Here is a 14833-nt window from a genome sequence, read left to right as displayed (position 1 = left end):
AAGAACTAACATAAAAACGAGTAAAATAGTCAAGACAATTGTGTCTGACGAACATGAAGCAACGCTACATTTAAATAGAAAAGTGAAAACTTACCTTTTCCCTTGACAGCGAATTTATTATCAATATTTATAGCTTCGTGTGTGGTAGTGATCTATAACGATAATGCTAAACGTATGGTTATTAATCGTGCACGTTTTAACATTTACTTTGGCAAAATTTCTGTCGAGGATCAGTCTTCAATTAATTTTGTACTGCTGTTGGATTCTAGGAACGTTATATACTGCGAACTAAATGTAGACTCACGGATTATCGACGCACCTTAAACTGTACAGTAACTTTATATATAAATATTTACTTTCAAGGTAGTGCATGATCATTCAGTTAAGGAATGAGATAATTATCTGTTGGCGAATTTTTCTGGATTTTAGGGAAAGTTAAGATGTTCTTCACTGTATAGCGTTCCTTCACCGAAACATATTTTTAATGGAGACAGGATCTTATCTTGTTGGAAAATAATGAATGATCTCTGTGCTTGGTGTCAATTTAAAAACTTTAATGTCACTTCCGTGTCGGTAATGCAATAGAATGTACGTTTCGTATCACAACGAATCATATATCTATAATAAATGAAACATGTCTCCCAATCACCTGACCTTCAATGATTTGTGTTATCACATAGAACTCTGCGTATTCCATGTTCACCTTTAATTCTTTATACCTTTTCCAGAAGTGCCTCAATATATTACCTGGGCAGTCTAATTCCCTGTAATGTGTGACACACACACGAAACCTGCCATTCTATTCCTTAAAAACTCATAAAGAAAATGAAAGTGACGATAGTTAAATGGTATTTGAATCAGGTTCTAATTTGATAAAATACAGATTTTACCTCTTATAGACAGACTGCCATTTTCAAAGTGTTTCTTTATTTTCGGTGTATGCTGTCATCTAACATCGAGAAACGTATATTCACTGCCGTGACATGGCTGTAGTACTTCTATGTTTGCATGATACCGAGTTCTATATTTTCTCTTCACTTTAACTTCTTTCTAGTGTTAATGCCAAGTTAATTTATTCCTCGATGTATGTTGAACTGAGCTTACAGCATGAGAAGGGGAATACATTGCTGTGCACAGGAAACAGATTGTAAAGATTGTTGCTAAATGCCATTCAACTGGTACTTTTCCATAGGGGATAGACAGTCATTTATAACTGAGTTTATAGATCAAAATGAAAATTCTGTCATCTTTTTGTACTTAGTATAATAGTGTACTTTACGAACTCTGAAACTCCCAGCCTTCCCAGTATGTGTATATTAGGACAATTAGGGATTCCACACAACCGAAAAATGAAAGTATGTGCATCGATTTCCATTTCTCTTTACAGCTTCAACACAGTTAGTTGGAAACTATTTGCTATCATACACAAATGTCGACCACTATAGTTGTTTTTGTATTTAACATAAACTTTTATTGAAAAGAAAGTTGTATCAGTCGCTACATACATTTTATAATTCAGTTTGTCCTTTGGTTTAAACAATCTCTCGTTACATTTTCAACACTTTATATTAACTATATGTATCTTATCTTATGAATCACAGGTAAAGAAGGAAGAATTTAGATTTCCCTATTAGGTTTTCTCAACTTCAAACTTATAATTACGTATGGAGAATATTTGACATTTGGTCACAAGTATTTACATTAATTTACATACAGTGTTGATTTAATAAACATTTATATAACAGATTTTGTAAATTAGGTACATTTACACATTCACTTGTAGGTATCTTCAACAAAATGAAAATGAAACTTGTGAAATCATAGCTACAGCGATTTACTTCAGGTAATGCTGCTTCATTGGCAGCTGTGTAATTTTCTGAATACGTATATTTTAGCTGTGCGTTTGTTTTGAACGATATGCGTCCAATAATATTTTCAGAAACACATTTTGAAAGACCAAATGTTTTCTAAGAATCCCTAGTAGGACAGAGCTAATACTAAATCCTTTTTTTAAAAGGTCATGTTCAACTAAGCCTTCTATGGAACGTTTGTGTGCTCTAAATGGGTTATTACGTAAGCGGGCAGCTTTGTGGAAATATATGAGTCGATAAACACGTAACATTGAATTCCTGAATGCTAAGTATTTTAGTGGTTTGCTATTCTTTCAATTTTCGGGTACCTCCACTTTTCAGTGTCAGTCATAAAATAGCCGTTTTGTTCGTCGGCTACCAACTTTCTATCATTTAAATGGGAAATCATTCCACTAGGATCATACGTGTACTCACGGCACACAGAAGTTCTACAGAGACGGAATTGTTTTGTTACCACAGCTTTACTAATGTTTCAGTCTGAATTAGTAAGCAGTAAAAGCGAAAATTCCATATTTCAGCACTAATACTGAAGTCTCTAGTGTAGTTGGTGTTAGTCAGATCATTATGACACATTCATACATTCAGTCGTTCGCATACATGAAATATACTTGCATTTAATACAAAGTTTTTTTATCTGTTTTGATGGATTCATGTTTCGAAATTCGCCTACAGATTTTAATTTAGTTAGATTGATCATTCACGTGCTTCGAGTTGGCAGAATATCGAGTCCGCCACCCGAAGATAGTTAATTTTAAGCTTCTCATGAAGCACTAAATACGAATCAAACTATGGTAGACTTAACGTGTTACTTACGTTAGAGTAAGAAATGTGGTGGAGGCTAATGACGTATTTCATCAAGACTCATGTAAACACTGAAAATTTTGATAATCTCTTCCATGGTGTCTGGTAATAAACAATCTATTACGATGAAACTGCAGTAACAAATAACGATAATAAAAGCTAGCGATGTGCTTCCTCAGAACTCATGTAAGTACTAAGAAGTTGGAAAATTTCTTTCGTGTGCCAATTTATTATGGAGGAACTCAAATAAAAGATGGAACCATAATATACTCTTTAAAGATAAATGTTTCAGGTACTCGTACCGATGTGTGAATAAACCGTTGCACATGCGTTTGAAAGTTATCTGGTTCAATAGCTCCTATCTTGGTCAAGTATATGTGTTGAAACGGTTTCATTACTCACTGAATTTTACATTTTTACTGAAGTCTCGAAGACACTGTGTAGCAGAATCAAAAATCAAGTGGTAATTGTTAAGCGCTTTTTGTAGCGTATTATCCCACTCATTTAAGGAATTTTAGGTTGTGCTACAGTTAGCTACTTCATGTACCTATTTAATGATGTTTGCAGATGCGTGTTTACGTTCTCATATTATATGTAGTAATTTTATGTATCTGTTAAGGTGACGACTATGCTTGTGAATAAATACTGTGAAAATTGACGGAGTGCCTCTGTCATCGACGAAACAATATCTATTTCGAAGATCGGTTGATACAAATTCACAGCACAAAAGCGGCACTTGCTTTATCATCAAAATGTTTTCTCTAACACTTAAACAAGTTTTCTAATAAGATATAGCACCTCTTGTTAAAATGAATGCGTGAATATAACCTATAGATTGTCAGTTCGAGCAAATTACCCGTTATACGTTTAGTATTTAACACGTACTACTCATATACGTCCATTTACTTCACACTGATTCTCCAAATTCTCTCCCAATATCTGGTATTTCACAGATACAAAAATATTTCCTAATTCCACGTTTACGCTACAACGGAGATTGTATTGCAAGCTGACATCATTCAGCACACAATGTGCTAAATGTAAACTAGTAGAAACATTTATCATATTCGTGAGACTTCTTATTTCTACTATTTGGTACTAGCTATTTCTGCGCTGTTTTCAAAATTAGGCTTAAAGTCATCAAAGAAATTACTGTTGGAGTATCACGCAGCTGGAGACAGTCGTCGTTAGCAGGAACACAGCGAATCTTCTTATTGTTGAGAGTATTTGGAAACTTGTTTTATCCAATGAATCTGCTGATCACAGATATTGATTCAAGAGTAGCAGTTTTGTTTTGCTGGTAAGAGTATCGCGAGGTTACTGCTTGACGTAAATGCCCCTTGATTATTGCACGATTCCGTTCTTAGAGTCAATTATTTATGTTAATATCTTGTCACTTTTGTCACAGGAACTGACAGTAACTTATTTTACGAACGACAACGCAAGCTGCAGTGGCACTCCAAATGTCAGCGCATTCTAATGAAAATTCTACTGCCTGGTATCGCATACAAATATCATTATAATGAGGACAATGATGTTCACAACAAGGAAATTTCACAAACGGGAACACTGTTATTTAGAACCTTTATCAGGGAGGACTATGTATGTTGATGAAAAATAAAATAAATTGTACAAATAGGTTATTAGAAATCAAAACAAAATTGTGACTCACTCATATAAAACAGAACTTCCTATAAGAAAGATTGTCGTTTTAGAAGAACAGTAATGTTCAGAATGTTTCCTGACTTGATGCCGTTGCCACAGCTGCAAGGAAGTTTATCAATTGACGCTTAAAACCTACTGAGGAGTGTTCATTTGGTGTCTGTAACACTGACTAGCTTCACAGCGGCATTTGTTTCACGTAATCCTAATAGTAGTCGCTTCACTTCACAGTACACGGCCCGGCTGACGAGCTCACACCAAGTCGAAGAAGTTCAGAAAATTCTACAGAATATTACCCGCTTTCAGTAAGTAGAGCACCTATTTTGAAGCCAGTGTTGTCCATTACCATACTGAAAAGATACAAGTAAGCGTAACAGATGCTGTTTCCCTTTAATACGACCACTCCGCAAAAAGTGCGCTGCCTTGACAGCCACATCTCTGAGCATGAGTGAAAACGTGAAAGCAGTAAAGTCTGTGTCTCCTTGTTTTTATTTCGGACGCGTTTCTATTTGTGCGCACTCGTATCAATCTGCGCAGCTCATCCAGTGCTTACTCGCTTCTGCCACTGCGTTTCTGATCGGGATAAGAAATCTTAACTTTCCTGTTCTGTGCCAAATACACCAGATAGTACTCCAGAAATTTTAATACATTTAAAAATATTGCTTTAAAAGCTAAATCCTTTACATCGAAAATATTATGGATCTGTCACAGATAATTCAAAACCGTAAAACTTCACGCTTCTCACGCAGTTTCATTGATTCCTTGTCTAAGAAGTCATGCACCATGGTCATACACGAATCAGAAACATTGATTAAATTTATACGCAGCAGTTTTAATCATTTCTGCCTGGACTAGTCAGTCAAAAGAATAACATGACAATAATAATAATAAAAAACTGAGGGCTCATTGCTATGCGAAAGATTTTGTGAGACAAATTTGATGACTGGATATTCCTTCTCTGATGTTACCTATTGCGATTCCTTTTAGCGACGCTCCTAAATTGCTGGGACTGAAATGGACCAATATTTCAGCAACACTTATTCGTACCCAAATGCTCACATTTTTTGAATGTAACACCACGAAAGTAAAAATAAAATATATAAAAGAATATGAAACTGCTGCAGTGTACTTATTGGCTTAAAATCAGGAAGATGGTAATTAGCAATGACTGTTAGCACATCATCTCTCGTGTCTGATGTTATGGTGCACCGTTCTTCGACAAATTTGTTTATTACAAGCGCATATATTTAGATTTCTGTTCTTTAATGTTTTGTTGCCTGCATCAAAAGTTACAGTAGACGTTTGCGCGTGCTACAAAACGAAAATGCCGGACAGCAGTATATGATGGCGTTACGTAAATTAGAATTTATCCTGTTTCAGCAAATGAGCATTTATTTCAAAATTTATCTTGCTTCAGTGAATGAGCTGTTATTTCAGAAAAAAGAAGTGAGGGAAACGGTGTTTACGTTTCAGACCAGTGAGGAGTAATTTTTAGATTGAGGGTCTGAGGTGTGCTTACTGAATTAGTTCGCCTGCTAGCTACAGGCATAGTGTTACACAGGATGATTCCGCGATGATGTCACGAAGTTTTGGGGATGACGGGGAACAGTAAACGCAACAATTTTGGGGAACGCACCATGGTCTGGAAACGACTGAGTCGAAAGTTGGAAGCGAAAATCGTTGCGACACCTTTCATAGTCGACTAAAATTGTTATTGCTAAGATTATAAGACAGGTAACTTTCAGAGGTGGTAGTATGGATCAAAACAAGAAAGAAATAACTAGTAAATATTGGCTCTAAAAAGCATACCTTAAGACCTCTGAGCAGTTTTTATATTTGCTACCGTCGTTGGTTGGTTGGTTGAGTTGGTGGAAGGGACCAAACAGCGAGGTCATCGGTGCCATCGGAATAGGGAAGGATGGGGAAGGAAGTCAGCCGTGCCCTTTCAAGAGAACCGTCCTGGCATTTGCCTGGAGTGGTTTAGGGAAATCAGGGAAAACCTAAATTAGGATGGCCGGATGCGGGTTAGAACTGTCGTCCTCCCGAATGCGAGTCCAGAGTGCTAACCACTGCGCCAACTCGCTCTGTTTGCTGTTGTGAAACACATCTCTCCTACAGAACATGTGCTCACGTGCTCGTTGCTCTTATGGTACGCACTAAAGAGCTAATGTTTACTAGGCCTTTTTTTCTTGTTTAGGTCCATATTGCCATCCCTGAAAGTTGCCTCTCCTACAGTCTTAGCGATAACAACTGGATTCGACTATCAGAGGTATCAGAACAATTTTTTGTATAATTTTCGACCCTATAGTTTCTGGACCTGGGTCCCTCATTTCAGATTGATACATTTATCGTTTTCCGTCATTGGTGAAAGTTTGTAACATCATCATGGGATCAACCTACACTGGCAGATTTGTCAGGTTTATGAGCTCTAGGAACATAATACTAGGTGTTCACTGGAATGCGACCACTAATAAAAAAAAGGTGACACAGTGGCTTTACACGTCTTCTTTACACAGTTTCCGACCTGTATAGCGTTCACATCCACATATTTATTTTTATTTGTAGCATTTACACAACACCTACGAATCACAATTCGCTGTAAGCGTCAACTCCTAGTGGCACGACAGCCGTGTTAGCAAAACTGTATCTCGGGCACAGAAAACACTTGGCGAGACGGGGCTAGAGAGCTGGGGAGGACCACTTGTTGCAGCCGTGGGTATCGCCCTGCAGTCCGTTATTGCTTTGTGGAGAGGGTACGTAGCACCGCACTCTAGAAGGCATCGACTGCGATGCGGCAGTGCCGAGGCAGCGAGCCCGGCAGCTAGAGCGCGGTGGCCTCGGATCACAGGCTGGAGCCGAACTCGCTGGAGCGCCGGCGGTCGATGTGCCTGAGGTACGTCTCCGAGTAGATGCTCCGCGTGCGCTCGTCGTAGCGCAGCGAGTGCCGGCGCACGTCGAGCGCGTCCAGGTCGGACGGCGGCCGCCGGCACAGGCTGCAGAAGGCGCACTGCAGCGTGTTCTTGAACGCCTCGCGGAAGTCGCGGTTGAAGTACGCGTAGATGATGGGGTTCAGCGTCGAGTTGAAGTAGCCGATCCAGAAGACCAGGTCGACGACCAGGTCCGGGCACGGGCAGGTGTCACACAGCGACGTCGAGACGTACCACAGGAAGAAGGGCAGCCAGCACAGGATGAACGTGCCCATGATGATGCCCAGCGTCCGCGCCGCCTTGTGCTCGCGCTTCATCTTGATGATGTTGCGGTCCTTGGTGGGGGTAGAGTGCACCTGCAGACAGAAGGCGACCAGCAGTCAGCGGCCTGTAGCTCCCAGCCGTCCCGTAAAAAATATATAATTCGAGGCAGCCGGCTGCAATGCGTCTGGACACTACATTAAGGTGATTACAGTTGAGCGGTAGAAATGTGCAGATATGCAGATGGCGGTACTCTCGCATAAGGAGATATAAATGTTTAGAGCAGGGGTTCCCAACAAAATTTTCTCGAGGACCCCCTCATCGAGCATGATTGGTACATTGTCATATCACATTATCAAGTACCTAAAAAAGCCAAATTAAGTCTTTTTTATACGTATTCTATTTTTGGTCCTTAGAAAAAACATTGACATATTCATCATTGAAAAAAATATTGAGCTTAAAACTTTTTCACTTTAGCCATCATTGTTATTGTTAAATTTTCGATTATTGCTCAAAATCTTTGTCTTCAAATGTGGGTGTTTACCATAACAAACTCCTTAAAAAAATAAAAAATTGAGAATGAACTGAAAATGCCAGGAAAAAATTAAAACTGAGTGCATTGGTCTTTCAAGTGTACTACACTTGAGATTGCATTGAGTAGACACCTGTGAAAAATAAGAAAAAACTAATTTCATACAAGGCATTATTTATCTGAAAAAAATACAGTCACAACAGAGTACCCCATCAGTAGATAGTTAGTTTTAATTTTCAATTCTTAATGAGATGAGTTCAATCTGACCTTTGAGTCCATTATTTCTCAAATATTAGGTTTCAAACTTGAAACTTTAACTCTGAAATCCGACAGCATGTCGAGCTGATTCCTATATTTGTTTTTCATGAAACACATGGAAGAAAATGTGGTTGCAAATGGAAGGATCTTTTTCATTGCCTTATCTCCAAGTTTCTTGTAGTCCTTGCGTGCTGATTCCCATAAATCTGTAATTTTATCACCGAAGAAAATTTTTATCATCGTACCACAAACGGACAGATCCACAAGTTGATCTTGCTGTTCTACAGTGAGGCCTTGGATTTTATCTATTTCTTCACAGCTGAAGGGATTTCGAATCCATCTGTCGTCTGGGGTCAGGTTCAGGGAAATACTCTCTAAAAATGGTGGCTAGGCTGCGTAGATGCTCGGCTACATTGATCTTGATCTGGTCAGTCAAACTCTCCTCTGATCACTCCACGAATTGTTTCAAAGTAGAAAAGTGAGTTAGTGACTCGTTTTCTATCCTTGACGCCAATATCTGACACTTTTTGACCATAGCACCGATCTTATTCTCAGCTTTGAAGTTGTCTAAATTTTTCTTGTAAACTGAAGTATAACACATTCAAGTGTTCAAACACATTAGTTAAGTACGCAACTGAGCAAATCCAAGAGAAGTCAGTGAGAAAATCCGCGTACCTTGTGTCAAGAAGGAAGACACGAACCTCGTGTCTAAGTTCAAAAAATCTTGACAAGATTCTACCTCGAGAAAGGTACGAATAAGAAGTTGCTCATGCTCACTGCCGATCTCTTTACACTCTAGGAAGACGCTAGACGGAGAAGTTAACGCTCGCTAAAGCTCTGCTTATGCAGGAAGCGACTAAAACAAAAAATCTGTTATCATACGAAATGTATTTAATATATTTTTTATTCTAATAGCATCTTGCGGACACCTCTGGCATAGCTCGCGGACCCCTGGGGTCCGCGGACCATCTGTTGGGAACCACTGGTGTAGAGCATTGACGGAGCTGTCATTTTACTCATGTGTTTCATGAGAAAAGATGTCCAGCGTGACTATAGCTACACGTCGGGAATCAACAGACTTTGAACGCGGAATAGCAGTTGGAGCTAGACGCATGGGACTTTCTAATTCGGTAACTGATATTCCGATATCAACAGTGTCAATAATCTCCCGAGAATATTACATTTCAGGCATTACCTCTCACCAAGGACAACGCGGTGGCCGACGGTCTGCACTTAACAGCGGCGTTCGCGTAGCGTTCTCAGTGCTAACAGACAAACATCACTGCATGAAATAACTGCAGAAGTCAATGTGGGACATATGAAGAACGTATCCCTTAGAAGACATGAGAAGAATATAAATCGTTTTATTATTATTGTTGTAGTATTTACTCTTTCAATAGGATTTTTAAGCGTTAGTCTTAATTTGTTTAGAATTTTAGCACACGACCGACGTGAGTGCGTTTGCTAACAGCACTGCATCGCCTGCAGGATTTTCCTGGGCTTGTGACCATATCGGTTGGACCCTACACGACTGGAAAACCGTGGCGTCGTCAGATTAGTCCCGAATACAGTTGGTAAAAGCTGACTGAATGGTTCGAGAATCCATGGAGCCAAGTCGTCAACAAGGCGCTACGAATGCTGGTGGTAGCTTGATACCGGAGTAGGCTGTGTTTACATGGAAGCCGTGTGGTCCAACAGAACCGATAATTGACTGAAAATGGTTATGTTCAACTACTTGGAGACAATATGCAGCCGTTCATGGACTTCCCAAACAACAATGGAATTTTTGTGTAAGACAGTGCGCCATGTCACCGGACAAAGGTCGTTCGCGGTCGATTTGAAGAACGTCCTGACATTACGGCAAATGATTTGGCCTTTCAGATGGTCCAACATGAATCCCATAGAACGCTTATGGGACATAATCAACAGATCAGTTAGTGCACAAAATCTTTCACCGGCAACACTTCCGCTATTATGGACGGATCAATATTTCTGCAGTGTGCTTCCAACGTCTTGCTCAGTCCATATCATGTCGAATCGGTGCATTACGCCGGGGAAAAGGAGGTCCGACACGATATTAGGAGGTGTCCCATGATTTCTGGCACCTCAGTGTATTATGATATTTAACATGGCACTGGGGTGCACTTGCGAAGGCGGAAGCACGAGACGATGTGCTCAGAGAGAGAGACAAAAATACTTGTCTCTTTCCCACGTCTCACACTCCACTCCTTACCTAACCTGATAACAGGCAACCCAGTCACTGTAGCTGCTTCGGACTCTGCCTATCACAATTTATATGCTCGGAAAATTATCGCTGTTGCTTCTTAACGTAATACTTGTGTTTACTTTATGTCACCCATAATGCACAGTACTGTACTGTGGCTCAGGAGCCTTATCAAAGGTAAACTAACATGAAAAAAAATTAATGTTGTTACACGCACCAAAATGCGTGAGCTGCAGTTTAGTTTCCATATAAAAACCAGAAAATGACGTAGTGCAGTGGGCGTATATACGAGAAAGATCAGTAACATGTCTTCGCATTTGTGCATGAGGACAAACTTGTTGTTTTTCAAGATGGAATCCTGTTCGTAAATGTATAGTTTCGGCCCTAAGGGTCGTTGCAGTTTGGGAAGAGTGGCCCCAACCCTTTTACGGAATTTGTACATCAAAATTTATTATGCTACCCAGCACACATCAGTGTAGTGTCGACACACGGATCACGCCTCCCGAACATTTAGTGTGTTGAGAAGGATGGTAAACTGTTGAACAACTCACAGGCGATGAACGACTCCATGTATATTTTCAGCAAAATAGCAACAGCACAAACTGTCTCAACAAGCTTGAGACGAGCGAAAGAGTAGTTTGGTGAAGAGAGGGCAATCAACAGCGTCAGCACAATATTCTGATCAACTCGGTCCTCTGAGCTCTCTTTGTGATTTTTACCTGTAGGAAAAATTAAAGGGCCATGTGTATAAAAAAATCTTTACACACTGTTAGAGCTACAAAAGAAAATTTAAAATGGAATTGCTGCAATCCCTGAGGTACTGCTGTCATCTGTGTCTCACAGATATTTAAATCGAGCACATAACGACATCGGCCACTTCCAACATCTTAATGATGTACGTTGACAAATGTCAATCCCACGTCAGTCTTACTGTAAATATTTTGTCGACCACTTGTGTTTTACACACCCCGTATTTCTGTTTAAAAACTGGAAACAGCTGATGAAATCACCACAAAAATATTACAAATAACTCACATTTGACTATTCGTGATCCAAGAAAGAGTACTGAACAATATCCTCGAAAAATGTGATGACATTTCCATCAGAAGCAATGTTTACTTTACCTTAACTGCCAAAACACAGTAAAAGCAGTTTGGTGCCCACATTTACCTAACACTGGTGTCTGATGTGTAGTCATGGCTAAGCTCCCAGCTCACACACAGATAATTTAGGGCAGTTTGGTTGCTAGAAAAGTGTGATATATATTTTCACGCACAATTAATGTTTTTAGGACTTCATCCACAGTAATATATGCCTCCTGCCCGCTACTGCAACCCACCGTCTTTATTGAGGGTGAGATCACTGGATGCAGCACGAATGCAGTAGATCAGGATCAGCCATGGAGTGCAAAACTACACACAAGCAGGGTGTGTTGCACTCCTGCGGGCCGATGATCAGCCGATCTCAGTCAGTGTTGCTCGATCCTTCTCAGAAGTACTCAGTACAGCACAACCGTTCATTTAGCATTACGGTGTGGCATTTTTTAGCTGGCACGACATTCTTCAGCTCGGAATTTACCCTTCGCTATTTTTTCATGGTACAAATGAAGTTCACAAGTCCAGTGGTTTTTCGCACAAAAAGCGGCAGTCTTGCGAGCTATCGTCACAAGCTTTTAAAATGAATGCAAATGACGGAAGAGAAGGATGAGAATTCTTAGTATCTATTATGGAGTCATATAAGGGATGGGTAATGCGACTTTGATATGAAAAGATATTACAGTACAAAGTAGAAAAAATTTAAAGATTTAGTTGACAACGAAAGAGCAAAAAATTATAATGATCAACAGATGGGATTTATTGTTCTGCACACTAAGAAGCATTTCGTGATAAATTTTTCAGGCACGGAGAAAATAATGTAATTTGCAGTGTGAATAACAAACTTTCTTAAGTCACATGCGTTATTACACTATCAGCTGCCACAGTTTTCGATGGATCTGAATTAAGAGTATGGAGACTTTGTCCTCGTATATCACTGCGAAATATGTTTGTTAAATCAAGTTGCAGGCCTGAAACGGTTTTTCGATTTAAAATCCGTTATTGTTGAATTTATGAAGGAAAAAGCAAAGTGGGAATGAAAATTAGAACATCCAGAATGGATTTCAGACCTCGTGTTTTAAGTGGGCTTGACTGCCCACTGCCTGCATTAAGGCGCTGCAAAATGGGAAAAAACTTATTTCTGATTTCATAGGGATGCATTTAAAAAAAGAATCGCTCTTTGAAAGGCAAAAATTCTAACAAAAAGCACCACCCATTTCGCTAAGTACACGCGAATTTTCGGGAAATTATTATGGCCTTAAGGAGAATTACAAGGATATTTAAACCTTTGAGGACAATGCTAATTTTACACATATTTTCGAGCTGCTTTCGGGATTGTTTGGGATTTCAGTTGGTAGTGCTCTGTGCACGTGCAGATGTAACTGACTGATCTGCTGTGTAATTCCCATTTAAAAGACAAATTCCTTAACGTGCCAACTGTCCGGGAGGGCTACGTTATTTTCCACAGCAATAGTTTTCATATCTCCACAATGAAAGGCTTTTTTCGATTATGAAACTGAATAAGTCACGATTACATCTGAACAGCAGTGCAAAAGCTTGTGAAACTGTCTGCATTTGTTCCTATTCCGACAGTGTGTGACAGATAAAGATTATATTATGTCCTCAGCGTGCCAAAAGTAATTGAAACTACTGAAAATTTCTTTTATTTGTGATTTGTCTTGCAGAGAAATATGAAATACGAAACCAAATAGTATGTAGTGCAACTCCACTGCCATCTAAACGCGGTGCATTCTCCGTTTCTGTCTTCCACCCCCCCCCCCCCCCCCCCACCCTCACTCACAGACTCTCAGACAGCAAGGCACGGCAGTGGTAGAGGACTGCAACTACGGGAGAGAGTTGAGCACACGTCCAAGAGCACTGCTCGCATTCCAAATTATTGGCTGTCCTTGTATGAGATGATGCAGCATGGAAGAAATATACTATATACAATCAACACAGTGAACTTCATGTTGCAAACTTTAGTGAAATGACTTTCTATACGTTGTTTGCTGATCGTAATATTAACATTATGATTCTTACTGTTTATTCACTTTCGGTTTGTGAGCCATGAAGATGTTATATCTCAGAACATAATTACGCAATAGCTCAAGATTTAGTTTTTTGTGTCAAAACCCACATATGTCAAAACATTATTCAGTTCTTGAGGAAATTTGATTTGGGAATTAACTGGTTTCTAGACCAAGCACCTCATTAGAAAAATACATAATGTTTCCAAGAAGTAATACAGATCATTTACTTTGACGCCAGGTATTTGCGTCTTTGATGAGTTTTGAATTTACGGAGATTAGGGGGTGGTACTAGGCATGTTGTGTGGCTAATGTTATGTGTATTCTAATGCTGGAGACATCATCATAGGCTATAAACACTCAAACAGCAGTTTCAAGCCAAAAAAATCGGATTTGCTCTAAGGTTTCCACACTAACTTAATTATGTATACAATAGAGCATCGATAGGTGCTTTTGAGTGAGTTTGCGAGTGTCAAAGTATGTGACGTAAATGGCCACATCTTTTGACTGAATTGACGTAGGCGCTTAAATTTCTTACACCGCCAAGGGACCGTATACCTTAGTATTTGACATAGATTTTAATTTGATACCCAAGCCCGTTCCTGAGAAAAACTGGTCTTAACAGACGGAAGACCAATCAATAACAAAGTGATCCTATAAGGGTCCCATTTTTACTGACTGAGGTACGGAATCCCAAAAAGGACAGAAAGCCAAACTTTTTATACGTATCCACACAAGTTGCGGGCCTTAGTGCTAAATAAAGCAAACATTGCCCACACCTCCCAACTACTGCACAATCATCATCACACACGTTAGCGCGATTGCTCCATCTTAGATAGCAGTCTGATGACGTCACTACTCGAGCATTCCATGCGTACTTATACACAAAGTCACTTGATGAATTTGTTATTTCGAAACTGTTGAGCCTTTATAGCCTCTGATTGAGTCTCCAGCGTTAGGAGAATAAACCTTAGGCACAGAAGTATGCCATGGACCATGGCCTAATGCCCATTAAACAGGAATCGCCAAAGATTTTAAGAGAATTGTTTATCCACGTCGTACGTAATAAAAGACACCACCGCAGATGGTAACTGCGTATTTTCCCCACACTGTAAACAGTTTGTGCTTCCTTAGTAAGTTACTTGGTGAAATATTCAATAGGAACTACATATTATT

The 14833-nt window shown here is 39.5% G+C and overlaps 1 protein-coding gene across 1 annotated transcript in view; it reads right to left on the bottom strand.

Annotated features, from left to right (window-relative positions):
- Nucleotides 1-1444: 1444 nt before the first annotated feature.
- The window catches only part of LOC126175244 (octopamine receptor beta-2R), a 40496-nt gene continuing 27107 nt past the window's right edge, over nucleotides 1445-14833 (bottom strand). Inside the window, exon 2 of the mRNA XM_049921885.1 lies at nucleotides 1445-7617. Within this exon, the coding sequence (XP_049777842.1) occupies nucleotides 7177-7617 (441 nt within the window). The 3' untranslated portion in view covers nucleotides 1445-7176. The remainder of the gene's footprint in view (nucleotides 7618-14833) is intronic.

Source organism: Schistocerca cancellata, chromosome 3 (assembly GCF_023864275.1).
Source record: "Schistocerca cancellata isolate TAMUIC-IGC-003103 chromosome 3, iqSchCanc2.1, whole genome shotgun sequence".
Classification (NCBI taxonomy): domain Eukaryota; kingdom Metazoa; phylum Arthropoda; class Insecta; order Orthoptera; family Acrididae; genus Schistocerca; species Schistocerca cancellata.
Note: the sequence above shows the minus strand (reverse complement) of the source record. Positions and strands in the feature narration are given on the sequence as shown.